Genomic DNA, 27957 nt, shown 5'->3' on the forward strand with positions numbered 1-27957 from the left:
CACCATTTTAGTCAACTGCTCAAATTGACGCATTGAAAGAATGGATAAGAATGCAGAGCTCTGCCTATGAAAATATCACACACACACACACACACACACACACACACAGAGCAGGGAGATACTTCAGCAAGCAGCAACTGAATCCCTATTGAAGGGATTGAAGGGACACCCTTCAATTCAACTCAATTTCATTCAGTATGATGAGGTCTTTAGTGGTACATTATGCTGTTCTTTGAAATACATATTTTGTATTTTGTGGGTTTCACTGGAAATATGCATTGAGCACAGCATTATCTCACGACTCGATGCACAGATTAATTCAAGTTATATTGGTGAATTTTGCAGATTTTGTTCTGATTCACTCAGCTAATCAATTGATAGAATGTCTAGGAATTGCACAGCAACTGTCCAGATGAAGTCAGAGACACTGACACAAATTTGTAGTTTTATATAAATAAATACATTTAATACTTATATTAAGACAAGACAGTCAGGAACATAGCAACATCACGAAGTAAATTAATCAGCATACAGAACACACAGAAGAAGAAAGACAGGAAAAAAGGGAAATTCCACCTTTACATCCACAGCAAACAATCACAGCATAGATTGCCTCATGCATGAGCCAGCACTCTTCAACCAATCAACCAGAGCTGTGTTCTGGCCCATTGTAAACTTTACTGTTCTAGCTACTGAACTTAATATCCTGACATAGAAGATACAGATTCTGCTTTGTGTTACCTTCCATCTTCTCCATGTCTTGCCATCTAGCCGTGTGACATTACTAAAATGTTATCACTCTAAAGGAGAAGATCAAATGAAAGGATTAATGAGGGAAAGTGCAACACAAGTTAGAGTTGATTAATCTCTTTATTTTCTCAATAGTGTAAAAACTATAACATGACTCTCCAATTTGGCTTTATCTATAAGGCAAATTGCTGTTGGGAAAATGTATGAACAGAGAAAGGGGGGATCATCAGAAAGATAGCAAAATCTATGCAAAATAATTATTACTAAATTAAGTATGTGATGGTAACAACAACAAAATTCAGTATAATGCTGCATACCATATAAATCTCCGAATTTCACATTAATTATAGCATGTTATGTCATATTATAATTTCCTAGGAAAGAGGCCAGCCTTATTTGAGTAAAACATTCTCTCAAAAATGCTAAAACAGTTAGCAAATTAATGAGACTGTATGCAAATCATCTGTTGAATGTATTCTCATAGATCGGGGTGTCAAACTGGCGGCCTGCGGGCTGAATGCATCACATGCAAGCCACAACCACCCCAGTTCCACAAAGGCAAAAACCCGGCACGTCACGTGACGAGATCGAGTTTGACACCCATGTCATAGATCAAATACCTTAACTGAAGGCAAGTTAGAACATGTGGCAGCCATGGCCAAGTGGGCTTTTGCACAGATTCATCTTGTATACCAATTCTGGCCATTTCTGGACCATGAGATCTTCCTCTTGGTCACTCATACCTTGCTTCATATCAGGATCAGACTTCTGTACACATTCTACTTGGGGCTGCCCTTGAAGATCTAGAAGATACAAATGGTCTACACTACAGCAATGCATTCATATTATATTGTTTGCCCATATTATGCTGCCATGGTAAAAGCTGCACAGGCGCCCATTAACCTGGGTGCATTTATAGGTGATGATCACCACTTTCAAGACCTATATGACATGGGCCCAGGGAATATGCGAGAACACCATCCCCTTCCCATTCCACCAGGTTGGATAGAGTGGACACCCTTTTGTTAAATATTGTTATCTAGTGAGACATAGAATGTCTGCTTTTTCCACAATAGCCCCTTTCACCTGGAATATTCCTTCTCCCAAGGTTCAGCAACCCCCCTAACCCCGCAATCTCTGGAAATCAGTAAAGATTTCTTGTAAGCACGAATGTAATAAATGTCCAAAGGAAAAACCCAAGTACATTTTGTCACACATTGCTTTTTAAGTGGCATAATTTTTGATTCTGAAAAAGAAACCTAAAAGAATCAAGTCATTAATAAATTTTCCTACATATCTTGTCTATTGTCCTTGATTGTATAATCAACTTCTGAAACAAGAAAGCTAAATGTATTTAAAGAATGTGATACAGAATACATAGCTAATGAATTGCATTAAGAAATTTCACAGGTAGTAATTATTACCACCTAATTAATTCTGCATTTATGTGCTGTATTACTTTTCCCTACAACAGAGCTAAAGAATGCAATTGGGAGGGGATGCATTCCTTTACCTTGGGCAATTCTTTTGTGTTCACTCATACATTCAACCACAAAATAGTTGTATTTTAGCTCAGTATTGTGCAGATCCATAAACCATGTTTTTAATTTCTGGTTCACTAAGTTGAATTCCAACAATTGGGTTGAATAAATCATGTTTTAAGCCTGCTGGATGGATACAGTTTACATGTGACAAAATCCAGAATCACTGCATGATGCTAGATTTGTTGTACTCTGCCAAAGAATTTTGCAGCAAGTGGTAGCAACTGGCCAACCTTGTGGTTGTATAGAAGGCAAGAGCATTGTGCCTGGTTAGATGTGAGATCTCCAGGGAATTCCAGAGTTGTAGGGTTGATAAAGAAATTGAAAAAAACAACTGGAAACAAAGTGGTGGCAAACCATTTTGCTCTACTAAGAAAACTGCCTGGATGGACTCACTATTAAAGTCAACTCTACAATGTCATTTATCTTTGGGATGCTAAGATTAAAATTCTTAGAGTCAGCCCTGCAGTGCAGCAAGTTGGAGTAACTCATTTTAGTTAGATAACAGTATGCAGTAGTTTTCTTCAGGAATTCTTAATCAATACTTAAAGGACTATATATGTGGGCTTTGCCCCTTTAACTCCCCTTCTTTCTTCCCATTCTCCTTGCATTTAAGGAAGTGGGGTCCTGCATCAGGTGCAGAGTTTAATTTGTATTCAAGCAAATTTGAGTATAAATTTCAGGACATATTGAGATCTAATACCATAGAGAAAGGGCATATGGATTGTACAAATATGAGGTCAGGCTCAGCTTATGAGAAATAAGGTTGATGAAGTTTGGAACCACTGTCTGACTATTTTAACAAAACTTATCTGCAATAACAAAAGTTTGACTTTAGGTAGCAAAACATATTGATGTCTCAAAAATGCTTTTTTTCCAAAAACCAACTAGACTGAAGGAGCTGCTTGGATGAGAATCAAAATGTCTTCAAGGAAAAACAAGTTTCTGTTGCCTTTTGAAAAAAAAAAAACCCTTTCAGGACAACCATGACCTGAATGACCGAGAATCTCCATAGACTAAAAACATATTGAACCTTCAGAATAACTCAGTTTTCAGGAGTTTCAGAAAGTCAAAAAGATGGGAACCAACTTAATTTCTAAAGGTGTTTCACAAAATACATGTTCTATAGCAAAGCAGTGCTTAAGAGCCTCCAATTTCTGTTCTTCCCCAAACAAAATAAACCACCAATAGCTTGTTCTGTATTCTACAGGTTGATCTCGGATGGAGATGTGCATGTGCAAGCCATGTGACAGTGTCACATTGTATGAATGGAAACAATTTGGTCATATTAATATGGGGGAAACAACACCCCCCCCCCCCAACTAATAGATGGTTGGAAGGAAGTTACGTCAAAGGGCTGGGAGAATCCATCTGTCCATCCATCAGCAGAATAATACTCTGGAACTAAATAGAATTGGACTTCATTTGGTGTATTGAAGAAGAGCCACAAAAATAAAGACTGGGTCTGAAAGAGGGCTAAATATGCCTGGGGCTATGGTAGAAAGAAATCTAGAAGAAACCCTCTCAAGGGACCCTGTGGGAGAATCCATTTGGCAGTTTCAATTGCTCCATTCTTAAATTCCCCTCCCCAGCTCATATGACCCAGACAGGTGCTACTATTAAGGGGATGGAAAGAATTTCAGAAACTCTGCATATTTTGCCTACCTTCTTTTTGTAATTAATGCTTAGCTTTCAAGACGTAGCTATGCCAGGCGTAGCAATAAAACTCGATACACCAAATACTGCAGCAGATCATATTTAGAAACTACTTACCAGAGAAACTCACATACATGAAATGGCTAGAGAATTTACTGTATGTAGGCAAGACAGAGCTCATTTATGCACAGATCTGTCTATTGAAGACCACAGCAATCTTGGTCTTTCTAATACTTAGTTTTTCAGTTCTGGAGTTTAAATTCCAGGTCTTTTTGAGTCAATGGAAATATGGCCATTTTGTTCCCGATCCCAAGAGTGGGAGATAGTTACTCATCATTTACATAGCAGTTCTATCTAGGGCTGCATTGGTGTCCAATGTTTTGGCTTGCTTGGGCTGCATTAAGTGAAGGGAAATTGTCTTGGGCAGTATGTAAAATGTATAAATATATAAATAACAAATTTCCTTTATTTTTTAAATATTATCTTGTGAAGCTGCATTACTAGTAGTGGTTGGACACGCCTGGCTTAATTCATTTTGTCTGCTTAAGAAAGATGACTAGTTTTTACAACTACCCTGTAATACAGGTAATTCTTGACTTATAAATGTAATTCTGGCCCAATTAGAGTCATAAGTTGTTGCAGCAGTAAGTCAAGACATCCTGTGACTAGAACCAATTTTTCCACATTTTTCGTAGTGGTCATTAAGTGAATTTCCCCCCAATGGATGGTATTTGTCAGAAATAAAAAATGCTGGAAACCAACAAAAATCCCCACAAATTGCAATCATGTGACTGAGGGACGCTGCAAACAGTCATAAGGGTGAGCTGGTTGCCAACTGCTCAAAATATGATCATAGGATTGGAGGATGAGGTTGTGGCTGTCTTAACTTCAGAAACAGATTACCTGTACAGGCCCATTCACCATTGGCTATTTGCATGAGGTATTTATTCACTAGTAACCATGCTTTTCTCAGCATTCTGGATTTACAGTGAAACAATGTAAGATCCTTTTCTACCTTTCAAAGGAAAATAATTCCTGCCTTGATAATTCTTTGGGAGATGCTGCCTTCTTTCTTTTACTCAATTTCTTTTACTAAATCAACTATCCCAAGGTGTTAGATTATGCTGTCATTTTCACTCTCCCTGCAAATACTATTATTAAACAGCAACATTTAAATGACAGAAGGAGAACATAATTACATATTGGGAGCAATGATATTAACTACTTTCTGCTACTTTAGCATTCATTAGAATTAAGTCAATACAGGATTTTCACACATTTTTCAGAGTGCATCCCTTATCACATCACTGGTTCCAAATCCAAAGGATTATACACCTTTCTCCATGGATTGAAAATGCTTTACTTCAGAGATTGATGGGGAAGCTACCTGTATACTAGATGGCTTCTGCCAAACTGGCTGCCTACCAACACAGTATTATTGTACAAAATATTTTTCCTGTTAGATGTCTTGTTGTATTCATCACTTACTGATGATAATATAAAAGGATATTAAATGACATGAGTGAATAAATTACTACAAATATAATTTCAACATATTTAGCACATTATTTAAAAGTCTTTTTTTTCCAATAATTTCACTCTTCCATCAAGATCTTGTTCAGACATTATTTTCATGGCATTGTTTATTCCTGTTTTGAAAATCACAGCAAAATATAAGGTGACATTTACAGAGTTATTCACACACTTATGTACATAATTCATTTGTACTTGACCAGACAACACACCCACAATTTGGAAATTAACCAGATGACACCCTATGCTATTAATCATACAGACTGGATTCACACCAAAGCCTGTGATTGACTAGTGTAGTTTATGATTCAGGGCTGTGTGAACAAACACTTCAGAAAAATCAGGCAGACTGTGGGTTGAGTAAAGATGAAAACTCACACTTGCAAGAAACTGAAAGTACAGATCAGCCCACCCTCAGGGGTGAACCAGTCTACACATCATACTTACAAAGGACTAGATCCTACTATTTATACAGTCAAAATAGAGCTGGAAGGGACTTTTGAGGTCTTCTAGTCCAACCCCCTGCTCGAGCAGGAGAACGTATACCATTTCAGACAAGGGGCTGTCCAGTCTTTTCTTAAAAGTGTTGAGCCCCACAATTTCTGGAGGCAAGTTGTTCCACTGGTTAATTTTTCTCACTATTAGGAAGTTTCTCCTTAATCCCAGGTTGTTTCTCTCCTTGCTTAGTTTCCATCCATTGTTTCTTGTTCTGCCCTCTGGTGCTTTGGAAAATAAATTGACCTTCCCTCCTCTTTGTGCCAATCTCTTAAATAGTGGAATACTGCTATCATGTGTCTCCCCCCACCCCCAGTACAAAACATTTAAGAGCATAAAACATGCAGAAGCACCTGCTTTAAGTTCAGGTGAGACCCCCATGCACCTCTCTCCCTCTCCCCTCCCCAGGTTTAGCTATCTCTCTAGGGCCACTCCTTTCCAACCTTCCCTACCTTGCAAGATGGTTTTGAAAAGGGGGCAGAGCCGTGCCTTGGCATTGCCAGAGTACCAGGGTCGAGGAGTGCAGATACCCTTCCCCAATCACATAAACACACACCGGGTCTTTCCACCTCCCCGCCTGGTTCCGATCAGGGCTCCCAACCTGCTCTGGCCTTCAAGAGGGGCGGGCGTTGTGTTGGGTTCTCCCCCCAGTGCGTGATTGTGGGAGGAGTGCTGGTTTGGCTTATCCCCCCGCGGCATGTGCGTGATTTAGAAGGCAGGGCGGCGTGGTTCATTCGGTCTCCCTTCCCTCCCCGAAACTAGAGCATTTCCGTGTGTGTCTGTGTCCGTGCGGGGTGCCTGCCTGTGTGTATCTGCGCGTAGGTCACAATAATAGCCCCTTCAACGCTTCCGAGCTGTTTAGCTTGCAAGGAGAAAGCCCTGCAGCAGCGGCGGGTTGTTGAACGATGTAAGGCGGGGAGGCTCCCCCTCCCGCCTGCCTGCCTGCCTCTCGCTCGCTGCCTTTCCAATCCCTTTTCCCCGTCCCCTCCTCTCCTGGAGCCGCCCCGCCGCCGCCGCCGCCGCCGCCGCTCTCCTTTACTCTTCCCTTTCCTTCCTTCCTTCCCTCCCTCCCCGCCATGCCGGACCAGATCACCGTGTCGGAATTCGTGTCCGAGACCAATGAGGATTACAAGTCGCCCACCGCCTCCAACTTCACCACCCGGATGGTTCAGTGCCGGAACACCGTGACGGCCATCGAAGAGGTGAGCGGGAGTCGCCAGCGGGGGCAGCCAGAGCCCAGCCCTTGCTCAGCCCTGCCCCTCCGCCTGGCCTGCAAAAGGCGGCTCGCTCGCGGCAGCTTCGGGCTCGTCTGTGTGGGTCGGTCTGTGTGCGGGCAGAAGCTGGCTGGAAGATGGAGGAGCGGAGCTTCGAGCCTGCTTCCCTCTCTTCCAGACCTGCGTCTTTCCGGCACAAAGGGGGCTTCGTGCCCAGCTCAGCGCCCTTAAAGCCTTCTTTGGGGGGGGGGGGGGGAGAGATTTGTGCCAGGCTGGGAAGAAGCTTCGCGCGGCTTTTCTCCTACTCCCTTTTTTTGCCCGCCTTTTTTTATAGATATATGTATTTCCTTTTTGTGCGTGTGGTGCGGAATCCCTCTCTCTTGGCGCTTCTTTCCTCAGCAAAATTCGTCTCGGCGTTACTAATCCCGCACCTCCAGCCCTGCTAATAAGACTCCTGCCACAATGGCTGGACTTCCCTCGGCCTTTCGGGGAGGGGGCGGTGTGTGGAACCACCTGTATTTGGACATCTTCTCCCCCCCCCAATTATTTCAACCTGTCTTCTGTTAACCATGGGGGGGGGGGAGAAGGCGCAAAGCTATCGGAGGCACCTTAACTCTTCCTGATAGATTGCAGCTTCTCTGCGGGAGAGGGCGGGAAGAGCCTCTGACGAAACAACTCATCCATAGTTACTTTCCTTTCTTCAGTATAGTTCTTGTGTTCTGGATAGAGAGGGACCACCATTGCGAGATTGAGGAGTTTGTGCAGCAGGATATACTCTTTTTTTTTTTTCAATAGGGGTGCTCTAGGAGCCACCATGCTGTGCCCCATTCTTTTAGGAGGGAGCCCCACTGAACCTCAGGGGGCTTATTTTTGAGCAAACATGTGAAGCAAATGTACAAATGTTTCCAGAGTGTAGGGTGTCTTCCACTCTTTTTAAGTGTTCAATTCCTCTCTATTATCTTTTGAGTGGCATCCTTCCTTCAGGAATGGAAAGGCGTCTATTTCTAAACAAAGGGCCTGAGTCCCTGACCACTAACATCAGCTTTGGGATTGATTTTTTTTAAAAAACCAAAGCAACAACAGTTCTTTCAGGCTTCTCTTTTGCTGACATCACAAGTCTACACCATTCCCCCCTTAGTAAGTTGAGAGACCCCTGGCTCTTGATTTTAAGTCTTCTCTTCAGACAAAAGAAAAGTGGATATTGCACGCATGGTGTTTTTAAAGGCAGAGGGGTTTGATTTAGGACTCTGCTTTTGTTCATTCCAGCCCTCACAAAAAGTCTATCTGCTCTGAAATAGGGTAGAAAATATTAAATCTTAGTTGGGAATTCTTTGTGAGGCTGTATTAGGATTTAAAAAGTTTGTTATTATTTTCAACATTATATGTAGGTTGCAAGTTTTTCCTTTAGTGCTTGGATTAACACAATATTACCTCTCTGTTAATTTTGAAACCTATATTATTGACAGTAATTGTACCTCTTTGATATAAATAAAGTATGAAGTTGTTTTGCATTTTTAAACTGAGTACTGGTCTCTTTAGACTTACTTCATCAGTATTCAGTATATTGTAAATTGATGTGTAATTTGTTATGGTGGGCTCATATATTGTACTTGTGCCTGATATTTTAAAACAAACTATTTTGTGCATATGATAATTGTAGAATTACTGTTTATCTCTTCAGCTATGGTACCCTAATTAGTTCTTCAACTTTTTTCAATGTGTATGTTGTTAAGATCTTAAGCAATACAAAGCAGCCTTTAGGAAAAGTTTCCTTTTACCATTTAAAATAAAAATTAATGTGAGTTTTCAATCTCTGAGGCTGCAGTTAAACACAGTGGAAATTTCTCTTACATAAATCTGCATAGAATACAGTGAAAGTTATTTTTTTAAGTAGACATGCATGTCTATATATGCATTTAAGTAGATGTGCTGTGAAGCAAGAGTTAGTTAGCAACTTGGTATTTGAAAGTCCCACCTCTCCCTACAGATATCCATTAACTCTTTCGCTCAGGTTGTCTGATTGAAAATGAATAGATATAAGATGGAAGAAATACTTGGAATGGCCAATATACTGTGTAGTCCATTTCCTGTTAAGCCTTTGTAAACAAGCATGCCATTTCTTCTGAATCCATGGAAGTTTCACATTGAAGCACAGTGTTGGAGGACATCCAAATATAATTTTAAAATAGACTTTTATATTTATGATAGAATCTTTTCATGTATCAATTCCATAAATAACTCTTATGCTATTCACTAGCATTTCCTGTATTTTGAATTTTTTTAACAGAACAATAGTGCTTTAATTTTAAAAGTTGATAGAATTTATGCTTATTTTGTAGAAGTGCTATCTGCCTATCATTCTTTAACACATGACAAAATTATATTTCTTAAAAATGCTCCTGTGTATGCTATGAAAGTTCAAGGTACGTTTTCTAAAATCTGTCTAAAACTGGAAATACAAGAATGAGGCTTATAGGGAATCTTATGGTTGGATTAACTTTCATATTCTTACCAGCAATAGCTTCTTCATGACTTAAACAATAAAGGATGAAAACCTGAAGAAGTACTGTAGAGAAAAAATGCATTTGAATTACCACTTCAATCATGGGATTTCTTTTTTTAATCTTATGAGTCAGACACCGGGACATCCTGATTTGTGAATGAGCGTCATTCTCAGTTCTGGTGAGGTAAATGTGAATGCTTAGTGTGGTTGTGATAGCTTAAAAATGCAAAAAAAACTGCAATTATAAATGGAAAAGCAGATAATTTAAATAAGCAAGCAAGAGCAAGCAAAAATAAATATTGAAATATACTTGATTCTTTATCAGCTGTTTCTTGCAGGTCAAACAGTGCTGAAAGTAGATTTCAAGTAGTTATCTCAAATCTCTTGATTTTAGATACTTGATAGAGAAAAATAATCATTATACATTGAGATCATCTTTGACATAATAGAAGTGATAATACTATCAACATTCCACTAATCTTCTAAGAATTGCTCCCTAAGAATTATTCATAGTATGTTAAATTTTATAAATCGATATAGCAGTATCTGCTAGTATTGCTTTCTTTACAATGAAGGCCGGTGTTCTGAATTGCTTGTAGAGAAGTTCTGAAATGGCTTCATTACACCATATTTATGTTAAAAATCAATCTACATTGCTATTATTTAAAAAGTTCATTTTCCCCCCATATCTTTCTATGATACATATTATCATTTGCAACATTTATAGTGCTAATCCTCTTTAAATAAAGTCTGTGGAGATGTCATCAGACATGGCTGTCATTCTCCCAATTGCAAAAGGGAAGTGGTAGTCTATTATCTGAATCTGATTCTGCATGATGCCTGTTTGTGTATTGTGCTGTGCACAACAAGGACTTGCCAGCCAGACTACTATTTCCACAGACTTTATTTAAAATAGTAATTAGACTCCACTATATGAATCACTAAAATAATAGAAACTTTAGGTAATATGTCTGATGACTGAAGGCCTATTTTTTACAAGTGGGGATAATTCAAAAGAGAGTTCATTGTGATGGTCCAAAGGATTTCTTGTCTGTATGGGACACTGATGAACTCTATCAAATGGAATTTGATCTCCTATTTTAACTGCTTCAGTGTTAATAATTTGAGACGATTAAAAACATGTTTTTCTTTCCTTTCTAAAATTGCTTCAGCTACCATTCTGCGAGTATGATCTACTTACACAATGAAGTAATTTGACTAAAATTTTAGTATTATTAGTATTTACATTTAGTATTATAAAATATGCAAACAGCAGCCATATAAATTTGATGAATAAAATAAAAATAGTAAAAACCTGTTGCTTTAATAGTATTCACTTTCATATAAATGAATAATCATAAGATTTCATTATTAAATTTTGAACATGTTCTAGAGAAGAGGTATGGAAAATCCTTTGTATTATAAATGATTTGAGTATAAAACATTCTGGTTCAAGTAAAAAACAACTGTTTGATGTTGTTTAGTCTTCAGTGATTCTGGGAATGTTTTATGTTCAAAATTGCCCCATTTTGAGCTCAACCTGTTTCAAATTTGAAACTGCTCTAAAATTTCCTGAAAATTATTTTTTATGACTTGTTATAATTAAGAAACAATTTCTGACTTAAGAACAATTTCTTAGATATATTTATGGAATAACTACACAGCAGTAATTCCTACATAGTTTGCTGAACTAAAAAGTAAAATGTCTTTGTGAAACATTTTTCATTGTCTCATTTCATTATAAAAAGTATGTTGTACAGTGAACTAGGAGCTTTCTCTATTTCAGATAATAAAGTTAGTAAATCAAACCCAAACCATTAGAGCATATTTGCAGTAGTAAGAATACATTTGTCCTGGAGGGGATTCCTTTCTGATCCTAGATGAGGTGATCAGTTAAGATTTTTCTGCAGGCAAGCGAAAAACCTGTTGATCAAGTTACCCAGAAAGAGAGAAGTTGTTATAACGCTAATCAACTCTGTTTAATCTGCAACAATAATTTACATATATAATTTCTGAATGTTGTGTGTTGGGATGTTTGCAAATGTAATACTTTTTAATTTACAATTATAAAGCAGTACAGTTGGTTTATCAGAATATTTCCCTCTCAATTTTACTAGTGGTAAGTAGTGGGAAATCTGAATTTAATTATTTTTTAAAGTGATGGCTAATTGTTTGATATCTGGAAGTATGAATAAAAATCTAATTTGAGTCTTGCTGGATTGGAAAAGCACATGTGCATCAGCAGAATACAAAGGTAAACACAAGTGTTATTTTTGAAGGATCATCTCAAAATCAGGCTAGAAAGTAACTTCAGGAATAGGATAGTATTGCAGACACTAAGTGGGGCCACATCAACTAAAATCTTACATCCCAAATGAAAGGCATTAAATATTTATGTCTTAGTTGGGGAGAGAGACTTTAAATGGATATTTCTTTTAATTGTTTAAAAACATCTCTGCAATTAAGATATTAAGTTTTAAATGTTTTGCAGTATTCTATCATTTCCCCCTTATTGTATATTGTATTGAAATTTTACATTTTTAAATATACCGATAACTACTCTTTACAAAATGCATAATAATGGTGATCAATTCCGTAAAAGTAATATTATTTTTGTTTGTGAAACTTTTAAGCTATATTTTTATGAATCATTGCAAAGTTACACAGTTCAGAAGAAAATTATTTGATGTTACACCAAATAAAAATAATTACAGAATAGTGTAATAAAATAAGTATAAATATAAATAAATTACATGCTATCTTTGAAACCTATAAATATTTCATCATCATTTGTTTTTTTACTAAAATGTACTCTGCTTAAATGTACTCTTAAAATTGAATATGTTAGTATTTTATTCTTACTTCCTTTGAGGAGAAATACATCCTGCCTATTCCATTTGTGGAAACAATTACGTAATCTCTTGGGACTGTCACCCCCATAATCCAAGCATAATTCCAAATATTCTTAATGCCAATGCTGGCTGCAGTGTGTGATCATATTTGGAGAATACCAAGATAGAGAGGTAGAAATGATCTTAAATATGGATATATTTTCTGTGAGCAACAATGAGTAAAGAAATAATATGAAAATTCTTAAACTACTGTAGTGCAGATTGGACTTTCTGTTAATGCTGATGATTGAAGGGATGGATATATTTTAGCATTTATATTTAGCATATTAAAAGGTCAACAATGCAGTGTTCTATTAAAATTTGGGAAACTGATGTTGTTTCCAAGTAGTATTAGCTGTTGTATAAAAGGGGGGGAAAAGCAATACGTTTTGCTTGAGGTAATCTGTAAAACAGCAAAACCTAATCATTTTTCAGTCAACAAAATCTAGAAGCCTCTTGATTTTTGATGGATGACATAGTTGTCGCTATCATGTATAGGTTTTTACTCATATAACAAATATAATAATTTTCTTTCCTCGCTGCAGCTCTTACATACTCCAGATTTCTCTAGATAGTTTCTAGATTCCTCAGGAAACTTTAGCTTAAACAAATTATTTTGGAATGACACAGAAACCAGGCTAGTATCATAGGACAGAATTTGTATATAGGAATTTGCTTCTAATGCTGTTCTTTCTTACAGGGTTACAATTCAGGATTATTTTTACAAGTTCTTCTGAATCAGTTATATTAAATTTTCTCACTTTGGGACAAGTTTAATGTTACCGTGTTTCTCCAACAATACGGCCTCCACCAATAGGAAGGGCCAGCATGATTTCTAGGCATGAGGTGAACTTAAGCCCCGCCCCCAAAATTTAGGCCTATTTAAAACATGTTTCTCCGCTATTTCTCACATCGTTCGTTAGAACTACACGAAGTGAAGAGAAATGGGGGGGGGAAGGGCGGGGTGGGTGGGGAGAAAACTTGCCTTTATGAGTGCCCTGCAGGTAGCCTAGGCTAGAATACCCCGATAGCCGAAAGAAGCTCCACAAAGGCAGAGTCCCCAGCTGCTTCAGGGCGTGGCATGGCTGCCCATGTCCCCTCGCCTTTAGGCAGTCTCTTTCGGGCAATGGAAGCTCCCCAAGTGCAGTCACCAGCCAATTCGATCAGCCGGTAGAAACGGCCTCGGGCGCGGTGCACACACACACTCTTTTGCTGCGAGGCCGCTTCTATCAGCCGATGAAAGCTCCCCAAAGGCAGAGTCCCAGCCGCTTGGGCGTGGTGTGGCTGCCCATGTCCTCGCCTTTAGGCAGTCTCTTTCGGGCGATGGAAGCTCCCCAAGGGCAGTCACCAGCCACTTCGATCGGCCGGTAGAAACAGCCTTGTGGCGAGGGGAGTGTGTGCGCACACCCCGAGGCTGTTTCTACCGGCTGATCAAAATGGCTGGTGACTGCACTTGGGGAGCTTCCATCGCCCAAAAGAGACTGCCTAAAGGCGAGGGGACATGGGCAGCCACGCCACGCCCTGAAGCGGCTGGGGACTCTGCCTTTGGGGAGCTTTCATCGGCCGATAGAAGTGGCCTTGCGGCAAGGTACATGCGTATGGGCCGCTCTAGGTGGGGGAGGAAATTAAGTCACCCCCGAAAGGCGGCCTAGCCATTTTTTCGGGGGTCAAAAAAAAATAAGGCCCGGCGTTATTTTGTGAGAAACACGGTAGCTATTTAATTGCTAGGAATTGTATGTAGCAGTGGTATAACACAAATAATTTAGACTACAGTTTTTAGTAGTTGTGTATGTGTGGAAGGCTTGCAGTTTCATCTATGGCTTCGTGTAGTGTCTGTTCACAATAAATTACAGTAAATTATACTCAAAAGTCAATTTCATGCTGACTTTAAACAACTGCCATATTCATAAATATTTTTAGTATATTGATAGTTTTCCAAAACAGATGGATGATCAAGATGCTGTTTTTACTTTTAAAAAAAGGTTCTCCTTCACAGCCTACTTCACTTTGAAAAATGAAGCTATTTCTGTAGGTTTACATCCCACTTCTGTTAACTGTGAATGGCTCACATATTCCAAACCAGCCAGTCAACTGATAGTATGGCATGGGCAAACCAGACTGTGACATCTTGTTCAACGAATTGTGATTTAAAAATCCTAGCTAGCACTACATTTGAAAATTGTCTTCATCACTTGCTTTGATTTGCAGAAGCATAATCCATCCCTGTATTTTGTGAAGGAATTAACTCCTGTACAATATGTATGTATGTACCAATATGTATAAATAAAATAAATAAATAAAGTTATGGTCACTTCAGCTGGTTGTGAGCTATGATCATTGCAAACTTCCCAGAATGAATATCGTAACACACAGAGAGTGTAGCCATGTGTTCTGTCACTGACCCATTGGCTAATCTGAAGTGATTTACTAGGATGCTGTTAATAGCAGCAAAATAAGTAGATAGGATTTGCTTCTACTTATTTGGTATGATGTGATTATTAAACAGCAGCATTGGTCGTTACCATGTAACCAGAACAGACCCAATTTTATGACCTTTTTTGTAATTAAGTGAATGTGGCAGTCCTTGAGCAAACCTATTTTTCTGTATGGCTGGTTTTTGCCAGAAACTGGAAGTAAATACAGCTTCAGGCCAAACTGTCGTAATTTTTAGTCATGTGATCATGGGGTACTGCAAAGGCCCATAATGTATCACATGACTGTGGAGGTTGGGCAATGTCAAAACCAGGTTGTAAGTCTTTTTTGGGAGGTGGTCAGTTGTAACTTGGAAAGGTAGCTAGGCAACCAGTTGTAAATTGAAGAGTACCTGTAGTTGAAACTGTATTTTTTGGTAATTTACAAGGGTCGGGATGCAATTCATAATTAATGAATAACAAAAAGATTTCCTAAAATTTTCTAGTGATATGAAGTGCATTTGTGCAAATGTTATAATTCTTCTTCTAAGCAGTCATGTTTCTTTAATGCCAATTCTTACAGTTAAATCTTTAGTGTTCATATCTGAATTATAGCAACTCCTCCACCCCCCCAAAAAATTAAAACATAGACTATGGCTGCATGAAAGCAGAGTAAACTTTATTATGTGTTACTTGCTGTGGTTCATTTTCCATTAAAACTGTTGGTTGGTTGTTTATTTTTATTTTTGTTTGTGTCATTTTCTTTGAATGATACTAGTGAAATGTATTTTGAAGAAACTCATTTAGCAAACAACATGCATTCGCTAATCATTTTAATCCCTATCAGTAAGATAAGATTATTATTTGAACAAAAACACAACATTGAAAATTTCATTACAAAGTGTAGAACAGTCTTTTAGGTTCTTTCTCCTCCCTGAATTACAATATAGAGTACAGCCAAACTGTTATTTGATACAGTTTTGTTCTGTGGATATGAAGATTCATAATACACAAAAGACCACTCAAATTAGAGTTTTCAAACCTCTTTTAATGTATGAGATTGACTTCTTTAGTAAATGGAATATAATTTTTCAGAAGCAAAAATGTTTCATTCATCTCTCCTTTGTATCGAGATAAAATTGTTTCCTTATTATTAAAAACCTCGGTTGACCAGAGCTATGATGGCCAGTGAATCACATGTGTATGTCAAATAGGAGATTTCTACAGTATTCATAATGAAAGAAGAGTGAATGGTAAATAATATAACTTAATGCATGAAACAAGAATATTGTCAGGACTCCAACAAATCCACCAAATACCATGTTGGATGTCTGTCAAATTAAGGGGAATAATGGAGATCTGATCTTATTGAGTTGAATTGATTACTTCATTGGGGCTTTTTATAATGCGTAGAACAAGATTGCAGCAATTCCTAAAGTTTAACTACAACTGAATTAAGAATGAAACATGTAAAATGAATATCATATACATGTAGTCCTCGACCATTCGTTTAGTGGCCATTAAAGTTACAACACTGAAAAAAGTGGCTCATGACCTGTTTTCACGCTTACGATCATTGCAGCATCTTTCGGAGGCACAAAGCCGAAGACACAAGCCTGAAGATGATGAATGAGACTTCATCGAAACGCCGCCTAGATACTTCCAATTTTACGTGGGAGAAAACCGAATAACCAAAGATCCACATACAAATACCCGCGAAAACCTCAGAATATATATATATATATATATATATATATATATATATATATATATATATATATATATATGTATATGTATATGTATATGTATATGTATATGTATATGTATATGTATATATGTGTGTGTGTGTGTGTGTGTATGTATGTATGTGTATGTATGTATGTATGTATATATGTATGTATATATGTATGGCCTTCAGCTTTGTTCGGGTATTTTCCCACGTCATAGTAGTGGTGCTTTTAAAGTTGTAGCAACGTTTCAGCAGAATCTCATCTGCCATCATCAGGCTTCTGTATTGTGTCCGTCCGTCACAGACGCTTACGATCATTGCAGCATTCCCATGGTCACATGGCAAAATTCAGATGCTTGGCAACTGGCATGTATTTATGACAGTTGTAGTGTCCCAGGGTCATGCGATTTTATCTTTTGCGGCCTTCTGATTGGAGAAGCCAGATTCTTTGATTCTTTGATTAACTTAACTACAGCGATTCACTTAACAACTGTGGCAAGACATGTTGTAAAATGGGGCAAAACTCACTTAACAATTGTCTTGCTTAGTAATGGAAATTTGGGGCTCAATTGAGGTCATAAGTTGAGAACTATAGATAGTTACTTCTATGAAAATAGAAATCCACATATTAGTTTATTGCTGCAAAAAAATGTGCAAAAATGAAAAGATTCTGAAATATTCACAATGGAGGAGTGATTGGTGAAGATGATGCAACCAGCAGAAATGGCAAAATTAACACAACCCTGATGTGGCCCTCAATGAAATTGAGTTTGACAACTTTGTTCTAGAGTAACCTTACCCTAAAGTAATTTTGGGTACTTGTTATGAGCAAGAAGAGTATTCTCAAACCACACTTAGTTCATGGTGGGCCACCTTGTTGAGGTGGAAGCACATTACTTCAGTCTTGTCTGAAGTTTCCATTTGTGAAAATATTGAGAAAAATTAATATATAAAAAAACAACGATGTGGAAGAAACTAGAGTGACAGTATAGCAACTATATAGGAAGAAAAAGTATGAGTCCTATATGAAAAAGTATATAAGCAGAAGACAGATTAATTTTCCAACAGAATGGAGGGAAAGTGGACATGTGGAAAGAGGAAATGAAAGCTGCTTGGAATAGTGAGAAAGTTATAAATGAAAAAAAATGCATATACAAGAGTGCTGCTCTTGTTTAGAAGACTCCATAAAAGGGAGCCGTCTAAATAGTGCCCCACTGACTTTCTGGGGAAGCCACCAGAGAAGGTTGCAAATGGTGATCACATGATCAGAAGGTAGCTGGCAACTGGTTGAAAATGCAAACAGATTGCCAAGTGCCCCAAATGCAGTCATCTGATCATGTAGGGGGTAGTATAACATTGTACAATGGCCAGAAACGCTGTATGGGCCGGAAAGCATTCTTTCCAACCTTGTGGAAACTAAAAACAGTTGCTAAACAATAGTTATAAATTGAAGACTACCTGTACTTGTTGATGAGGTGTTTTGGTCATATAAAGGGAATACATAATTGAATTGCAAAACAAATACATTAAGGCAATTTGAACGAATGAGTTGAGAGGAATGGCAAGACTGAGAAGATCATAACTAAATCAAATTGTTAAGAACCTGAGAAAAAGAGAGGTGAAAAGTTTAAAAGAAAAGTCAGTGTATGAACCATGTATGGATGTGGTAGAAGCAAGGATGGTCTAAAAATTTTTGGAGAGGTATGATGAAGGATGTTAGTGGAAACTAGATATATGAAATATTTCCTCCATGTTTTTTAAATGCATGCCTTCAATTTATTTGCTTTTATATATTATTAATATTCATTTGTTCTAATTTCCATTCTGTATTTTGCATAATGCTGCTTACCTAAAAGAGAATGAGTTTCTAGGTATATATGTATGATGATAATTAGTTTTGAAAATAATATTCAGTACAATAAACTTCCTGCAACAATGCAGTAACAATTCCAAGTATTCTCAAAGATATGGAACTGCTTTATAAAAGTTTTTTTTTTTTTCAAAATTCAAGAAATGTTTTCAGAAATGTTGCTTTACAATACAGGAAAGCTATTGGTAGTATAAACCAGAAAAGAGAATAATGCTCAGATTTGTTAAAGAGACCTGTCAAATAATATTCCATCACATCTGCTGAAAAGCCAGTCCTTTTTCAAGTTACCTTACCTAACATCATCCGCCATCATTTTCAGCTGCCAGAAACCACCTTAGCTCTATTGTACAGCATATGTGGTGAACCACAAAAACCATGGTTTTGTCAGCAGGATCTTGGGATCACGAATGGAGAAGGAGCTGATCAAATGGCTGATCTGATTGCATTGCTGCCATGAGAAGTGGAGGGTGCTTTTTTTTTAAATGAGTTTTTATTATGTGGTAGATTTTTTTAAATGTTGGACACTGTCCAGTGTCAACAATGTGTGACTTGGATGACTATATAGATTTGTTTAATAAACAAACAAACAAGCTTTACTATCTTCAGTGTTCAGGTGTACTGTTAGGCTGGGAAGTTCCTCCACTGAAAGTTGTTGCTGCTCAGTGCTGACTGTAGATAAGCCAGTTACTTGATTTGCTATTCTGTAATAGCAAGTGTGTGTACTTGAGACAGAAAATATCTTTTGTTGTTTTGAACTTTAAACTTTAAACCATTTTTTAAAAAATCATTTGCTCCGGAAGTTCTGCCAAATAATTTCAGATCAGCTGGAGTTTGGCAGAAACAAAACCGGAAAAGTTTGAAACAAAATTAAGAGAGAAGCCAGAATGATTTACAGAGTGAGTAGGGAAGATTAGTAGTCTTTGTCTATTCTTTCCTAAAGCAATATTCCCACTAGCCCTCCTCCCCCATGTTTGTTGTAAAGCCTGCCTTCTCTTGAAAAGTATCTAGAACTGAAGAGCAAACCTACCATTTACATATACAGCATTCCCTACCCAGCAACTTTTTGTTTTCTGTTTATGTAGTGTGAGACCATTTTCACATATTGAAGCAATGAAGACTCTTAAATCATCAAGGTGAGCAATAAAGTCATTTTTTCCTTAAACACAGAATAACAATGAAGGATTGGATTTTGATGTCTTAATCTTACACATACCAGGTAGATTTACACCTAGAATAACTTAGTCACTTAAAATGTACACTAATCGACATACATTAAAATCAAATTTCATTGCATACGGCTCTCAAAGACTTACCACCTCCAATACACACTACATAAACATGACAAAAATATAAGTAAATAAAACATTCATACACCCACATATATGACACAGAGAAACAACACAGTCTAGTTTGGATATATAAATATACATGGTGAAGTATCAGATGTCATTGCTACTTGGTGGAAGAAAGGCAATTGGTGAAACATGAAGGGTGTAGATCACGGGTGTCAAACTCGATCGCTTCATGTGATGTATCGTGACTTTGTTGTCTTTGCGGAGCCGGGGTGGGCGTGGCCTGCATGTGACACATCTGGCCCGCGGGCCCCCAGTTTGACATCCTTGGTGTAGATTGATGACCAGAAAGAATGTCTGTGGACAGATCTGTCCTAGATGCTTAGAGCTGTTCCTATTAAAACCTTGTTCAGATATGAAGCAGTATTTCTTCACTAGCAGACTATAGTTGATTTATACTTTGTTTATGGAAATTCAACACGAACTGGTGAGAAAAAGAGTTGGGTCCATGCCTGAAGAATATTCTTCATAGGAGAAGAAAGACCAAAGGAATCAGACACAGAATTAAGGTCCTAAGACAGTGATGGTGAACCTATGACACATGTGTCAAAGGTCATATGCCTGACATACAGAGGGACATCTTACTGTTCATCAACATCTGACAAAAACTATTTTCAAAAGCATGCCCCATTTTTGGGTGATTTTTGGAGACTGGGAGATGCATGAGAATGAGGTATGGTCTTGCACAACCTCTAAACCCTTGTGCTGTCGCATGGCCTCCACTCCCTCTGCAGATGAGTTGGTTTTGCTTCTATTTCATTTTTGTAAATTATTTCATGTGTGTGTGTGTGTATGTATGTGTATATATATTTTTATTGTATATATGTATGTATGTATGTATGTAAGTATGTAGGTCTAGGTATGTTCGGGTCTTTTTCCGTGTAAGATTAAGAGTATCTTCGCGATGTTTCGGCAAGGTCCCACTCGCCATCCTCAGGCTGGTGCTTTCGGCTTCGTGCCAGTGCCATGTATACCATACATGTATATGTATATGTATGTATGTATCTATCTATCTATCTATATCTATAGATAGATAGATAGATAGATAGATAGATAGATAGATAGATAGATAGATAGATAGATAGATAGATAGAAAACCTGAATAACCAAAGATAGATATAGATCTATCTATCTATCTTTGGTTATTTGGGTTTTCTCCTGCGTAAAATTGGGAGTATCTAGGCGACGTTTCGATGAAGTCTCATTCATCATCTTCAGGCTTGTGTCTTCAGTTTTGTGCTTCTCAGAGTACACCGAGAAGTCCAGCTCAAACACACCCCAACCAGGCACCCAGATGAAACCTAGCTTCCTAACAAATGATAGCCGTCCATTTACCCGGAGCCAAGCTGCACAAAAGACCTCCAATAAAGGAACACAATGTTGCCAACCAATCAAGACACAAAAAGAGCCACTAAACAGACAGAAGATATTAGAAACACCAATCAAGCAGAACACAGCAAACTCCAAGACCAATAAACAGACCTAGATTCCCAACCAATCAAGATGAAGAAAAAACCATTCTGGCACAGCAATAGGCTGCCCCAAATTTAAAACTGAAACCACTGTGGGGGCCTGACTCACAGACGGACACAACCAGAAGCCTGATGATGGCAGATGAGATTCTGCCGAAACGTTGCTACAACTTTAAAAGCACAACTACAATGACGTGGGAAAATACCCGAACAAAGCTGAATGCCATATATACTATATGTATATATGGATCTTTGGTTATTCGGGTTTTCTCCCAGCGTAAAATTGGAAGTATCTAGGCGACATTTCGATGAAGTCTCATTCATCATCTTCAGGCTTGTGTCTTCGGCTTTGTGCTTCTCGGAGGCACAAAGCCGAAGACACAAGCCTGAAGATGATGAATGAGACTTCATCGAAACGTCGCCTAGATACTTCCAATTTTACGTGGGAGAAAACCCGAATAACCAAAGATCCACATACAAATACCGCGAAAACCTCAGAATATATATATATATATATATATATATATATATATATATATATATATATATATATATATATATGTATATGTATATGTATATGTATATGTATATGTATATGTATATGTATATGTATATATGTGTGTGTGTGTGTGTGTGTGTATGTATGTATGTGTATGTATGTATGTATGTATATATGTATGTATATATGGCCTTCAGCTTTGTTGGGTATTTCACGTCATAGGTGCAGTGCTTGTGCAGCGTTTCAGCAGAATCTCATCTGCCATCATCAGGCTTCTGATTAGTCCGTCCGTCTGACGGACACAATACAGAAGCCTGATGATGGCAGATGAGATTCTGCTGAAACGTTGCTACAACTTTAAAAGCACCACTACTATGACGTGGGAAAATACCGAACAAAGCTGAAGGCCATACATGTAAGTACCGCAAAACTTAAGAAAACATATACACACACACACACACACATACATACATACATACATACATACATACATACATACATACATAGTGCCTCACATGATTGGGTTGTATTTTTTGAAAGATAAATGTATATGTCAATATTTTCTCTCTCTTGTTTTCGAGGGGGGGGGGCAGGGGTAGTGGCACACCAGCAGATTCAGTTTAGGCATATTCTGAATATTTGACACACCAAGCCCAAAAGGTTCACCATCACGGGCCTGGGAGATACCATCTCCTCCTAAGTAAGAAGAAATGGCATCGTGATGCAGTTGTTCTTGTCCCTTGTGAGTCAGAACATTCATTCATTTAGTTCACAAGAATACTGTTATTGCCATGTGAAAAGCAGGGAGAGAGAAAGAAGTGGACTTGATCAAAGTATCGTCTGGTGCAGGCAAAGCTATTTGGGAGCAGGCTGGTGCTGCCGGTCAGAACGCCTCAATTCTAGCTGTGTTCAGCCTCATCAAGAAGCTGAGAGCTGCTTGCGTTTCAGGTCCTGTCTGAGAGCAGTCTGGCATCTGCCCAATTCTTCAGGGTAGCCCAGCCTGGTATGCTGTGTTGTAGCAACCTTTTGTGTTATCTAACCCCTGACACAAAGCTTTATCAGAAACAGGAAGATGAACACTGCTTTTACAGGTGAGCTTTCACTACAGGAACTTTGGTCACTAAGCAGTGTGATTGTTAAGTGACTCATCACATAATCAGACCTGATTGTACTATCATTTTTACGTCCATCATTAAGTGAATCACACAGTCGATGAGCGAATACAGCTCCTTCAATTGACTTTGCTGGACAACAGCCAAGGTGATGCAAATTGCATCAAGTGACACACACACCATCCCCCTATTTGCAGCAGCCACTGCAAATGGGAGCCAGTTGCCCAGTGCCTAAATTGTGATCAAGTGACTGAAGGATCACGACATGTAATTTTGAGGACAGAGCATAAGTCACTACAAAGCAGTTGTACCTTGAACTGCTGTTAAATGAAGTCATAAGCCAAGGACTATCTATACTTCTTTTGAATTCAGACTGTATTTACAATAATGCCTCTATCCTAGCAATTATAAATAAATTAGCCTTAAGAGGGTAAGGAGAATCTACAAAGTATAAAGCTTTTATTGTGTTTTTTAAAACTTCCTACTTCTTGCCCATACATATAAGGTGAGAAAATACATTCTGTGTATGAGGGAGGGAAACCACATAGAAAGTATGGATGGTTGCCTTGGAAGCGGGGTGGAGAATACTTTTTTGTTATTTTTGTTAATCTTTATAAAATTATTACTTGACTATGAATTTTAAGGTATTTTTTTCTCATGAATTGCTACATTTTTTTTAGATAAATAAGAGTTGTGAATGTGGAGTTGAAAAAAACTAGCCGAGAAAGCATAAAAATTAGGATTACATTTATCATACTCAATAATAACAATAAGATTGTTTTGAATATCCAGAGATCCAATTTAATTTAATGGAAATAACACTCTATCCTAAATTTCATGTCTGGAATGAACATTGTATGGATTATATGTTATGCTTATTACTATTGAGTTTGAAATTCAAAGCTTTTACATTGGAATAACTGTTCAGACTATAACTGAAACATCTTTGTCAGAGCTAAGGTTACTGTGGAAACTGTAACTTCTAATTATGGCTAATTAACCAGAACAGCTTAGAGGAGTATTGTTGTACTTAAATTGGCAGCAAGAAGTAACCTACTATACCTGCATATGTCAGTCTGTGTGATTTACTACAGTTTAATGATTATTTTTTATATTTGTTTGAAATGTTTCACAGAAACCGACATCATAGTTAGTAAAGAACAGATCTACAAACCTGATCTTCCACTGGCATGTAAATTATCTGATGTCTAGCTATTTCTTTCAGTGACTATGAATAAGATGAAGTCAAAGAGGCTCCCTGTACTTTAACTAGGTAATCCATCACTATGGCTTCTTTAGGTTGTATCTCCCCATGTCATACAAGCAATGAAAGGGAAAGAACTGGTGCAGGTAGCTGAATCTCCTTTGAGTTTGTCCAGAGCGATTCTGACTGTGTCTTATCATAAATTTTTAGTTTTTTCCCTCCTCCTCCTAAAAGCAAAGCAATGAAAAGGCAAGAAATGGTGAGGAAAGTGACAGTAAATCATGCTCTGTGGTTGTTCAGAGAATTAAAGAGAGTCATTTTGATGTAGTGGTTAAGATACCAGGCTAGAAACTAGGAGAGGGTGAAATATTGAACAGGCTAGTCAGTGTTCAGATGAGTACATTGGGAAAGAATTACAATATTAGGTCATTTGTATCGTGCTACTAGGATTGTTGTATAGGTAGCCCTTGACTTACAATTGAGCCCCAAATTTCTGTTCCTAAGCAAGGCCAGTGAGTTTTTCCCCATTTTTAACCACAGTTAAATGAATTGCTGCAGTTGTTAAGTGAATCATGCAGTCATTAAGCAAATCTGCCTTCCTCCGTTGACTTTGCCTGTTGGAAGCCAGCTAGGAAGGTTACAAAGGGTGATCACATGATCCCGCAACTGTGCAATGGTCATAAGCGTGAAAAACAATTATGTCACTATTTTGAGTGCCATTGTAACTTTGAATGGTTGTAAGTCGAGGACTTCCGGTAGTGATTTGTGTGACAGGAGTGATGCAACAAAGAAATAAACTATATTTCTTCAGGCGATCCATCCTGTGATTCACTAGTGCATCAGGGTTGTGTTTCACCTGGGGGGCTTGGAGGGGCTTGGCCATGGTGGGTGTGGCCAGCTCGACACCCTCATATAGGGGGCAGCTGTAGTGGACCGAATTCTGCCAGTGAAAATGGCCCTCCCATGCTCCCATTTTCATTGGCAGAGGGTTTCAGGAGGCGGCCCTCCCAAGCTCCGTTTTCTCTGGCAGAGGAGCCACAGGCCGGTCCTTTGCTGTTTCCAGGGCAGCCCCATGGGCCATATCTAAGCATCATGTGGGCTGGATCCAGCCTGCAGGCCTTGAGTTTGACACCCCTGCACTAGAGTAATCAGTTTGTATTCATCTAAAAAATGTTAAAACGTGGATGTATTAAAGCTCAGTCCTAAGTCATTTTTTCAATATCATTGAACCTTCAAATAGTCATTAAATGAATGGTCTTATATCGAGGACTACCTGTAGTCGAATATATTCTATCTCATTGTTTCTTGATTAAGAATTTTTTTTCCCCTTACGGTTTCTTAAAGCTGGGGGAGCAGCTTTCTGATTGACAGACATCTTTGAGACATTCATGTTTTTAGGATGCCTGGCTTTTATTTACATCGTATTTATGGCCCCAGTGCCTGTAGTGCATTTTTGAACATGTTCAATCCTACCCTATTGTTTCTAGGCTACCATATTTATACTAAAGACTTTAAGACTCTGGAAAATTGTATTTTCTAAGGTGCATATACTTTTTATGATTATAATGCATTTTCAAGATACCAGTGCAACTAGACTGGATGTTTCTTAATACTCTTCTAATAAGATGTCTCCATTCCCACATTTCTGGGGAAAATGGGATGCTAACTGGGAGGTATGGTAAGCTGTATATTCTTACAGATCTGTGAGTTCATAGTGAGGAGGATCACATTATATTGTTAGGATATAACCAGGTTTCAATTTGGGTACTGGAATTGATTAAAAACTGCAATTTGAGTTGTTGTTTTTAAAAAAGTGTGTTGTTTTTTTTCCTAGTGTTGATTATTAACACTAGGTTGTCATTGTTTGCAGTGGTAAGTAATATTCAATCTAAAGATGTTGAGCTTTTCTAAAGTTAGTTAAGTGAAAAGCTTTAAATATTTTTATTATTTATTTAGTATTACATTTTTTGCTGCCCATCATATCATGTATTACCTGCTGTAGTTCAAGTAGCCTGTCAATCTATGTAGAATCTAATGTTGAATTAGAACCTAATATGTATGTCAGGGCATATTGATTTATACTGGACTTGGCTTTGTAGTGTAAATAAGATTAGTGTCCCTTTTACTTGTAATCTAGAATGGTAACAACAAACAAAATGATGACAGTCTCAGTGAAAGTAAGTCTTTCTAAATTCAGTAGATTGTACAGTATCTGCAGTTCATAGTTTTTGTAAATCTACAGGTATTCTGCTCATTTGTTTAATAAATTAAACTTAAAAATTAGTTAAAAGTACTTTTTTGTATTGAAGGAAGGATATTAAAGGATTGATACAGAATCGAAATGCTGCCTTTTTTGTTTAAAAATGCTGTAGTGATAGACCTGCATATAATAATGATTATATTATATAAAAATAAATACACATAGATCTGCTTAAAACAGAGGAGCAGATGCTGTACCATATAGTAAAGCTTAATGTGACATTTAGACATTAAAAAAATACACACATGTACAAAACAATGCTATTTCACCTTCTTTCCAGATCAAGACTTATGAAGAACCTTATACAAGCACATAGTGGGCAGAGATTAGTGCCAGAAAATAAAATGCTTTCTGACATTCTACATCTCATTGACACTTGGTCGAAAACAAAAAGACAGTGAATTATGAAGAACATTAATTTGAAAGCACTTTAGAATCTGTATATGACTATGCTAAAATATCCATTTGGTTGCAGAATTAAGCTTGAGACAAATGCATGCGCTTCCTTGAAACTAATAGAAAAGGGCCCCAGGAAGCATTAAAAAGGAGTGCTTTCCACACAAGAGCAGAAAAAACAAAGAGAGAGGTCTATTAAAATATGTAAAAGCTGGTTTTATTAGCCACTCAATTACCTTAATGGCGTCACAACAAAGAATTCTGCTGAAACTTATTATTTTAAAAAATATATTAAGAGAAATTACTAACAAACGATACCCGAAAACGTAAGGCATGCTTTTACAAAGCGGCCATGATGGCTTTGTTGAAAACTCCAGGGTTTTGTTATTTTATTGCTTTTGTTTGTTTCATTCTGTTTTGTAATGACTAATTATTCAAGATACTGAAATAATATAACAACCAGCAGAGTTTGGGCTTCATTTAAAATGCTTACCACATTCTGGGGGGGAAAAACATGTACAGTTTTTGCCATTTGTGACTTTGTGACAAATCTTTTTAAGCCCATGGATAAATGTTGAGAATAACATTGATATATTGCTTTATATTGAACATTAAATTATTGTGCCCATGCTCAGTGGTAGGAATTGTTTCCTGCAATATTTTGAGTTTTGTAATGTTATAGCGTATGTTTCACTATTATTAATTTTTTCAGTTTGTAAGTGATATAGGTATATTCTTGCTAGGATTATAGTTATTGAGATAAGATTTCTGATAACTAAAGAATGGAAGTCAGGCAAAATATTATTTTGGGGCAGCTAACTGGTAGGATTTTTTTTTTGCAGTTTAGCAAGTAACTTGATTTTACAGAAATTACTTTGAATATGAAATAAAACAGAAAGCTACCTGGGCATTCTAAGCTATCTAGACCACTGATATGTTCTTATGTCTTCCTTAACCACACTACATTTTGTGAACTCTGTACTGACTCTGTTGTGTATGTAGCATTTTGAATACAAAGCGCATTATGCATTTAACATGTCAGTTTTCTGGAAGGTACACGTGATTTCCC

The 27957-nt window shown here is 37.6% G+C and overlaps 1 protein-coding gene across 3 annotated transcripts in view; it reads left to right on the forward strand.

Moving 5' to 3' along the window:
* The first annotated feature begins 6668 nt into the window (after positions 1-6668).
* The window catches only part of ASAP2 (ArfGAP with SH3 domain, ankyrin repeat and PH domain 2), an 88129-nt gene continuing 66840 nt past the window's right edge, over positions 6669-27957 (forward strand). For 2 of the 3 annotated variants that reach the window (XM_026674336.2, XM_026674338.2), the window contains exon 1: positions 6669-7177. In XM_026674336.2, coding sequence (XP_026530121.1) covers positions 7052-7177 — 126 coding nt within the window. In that variant the 5' untranslated portion in view covers positions 6669-7051. Of the gene's footprint in view, positions 7178-19675; positions 19727-27957 lie in introns of all 3 variants that reach the window. The other variant, XM_026674337.2, reaches the window with a different exon arrangement.

This window comes from Notechis scutatus, chromosome 1, assembly GCF_049901735.1.
Source record: "Notechis scutatus isolate UNSWTSFEM ecotype Mainland chromosome 1, rNotScu1.2, whole genome shotgun sequence".
Classification (NCBI taxonomy): domain Eukaryota; kingdom Metazoa; phylum Chordata; class Lepidosauria; order Squamata; family Elapidae; genus Notechis; species Notechis scutatus.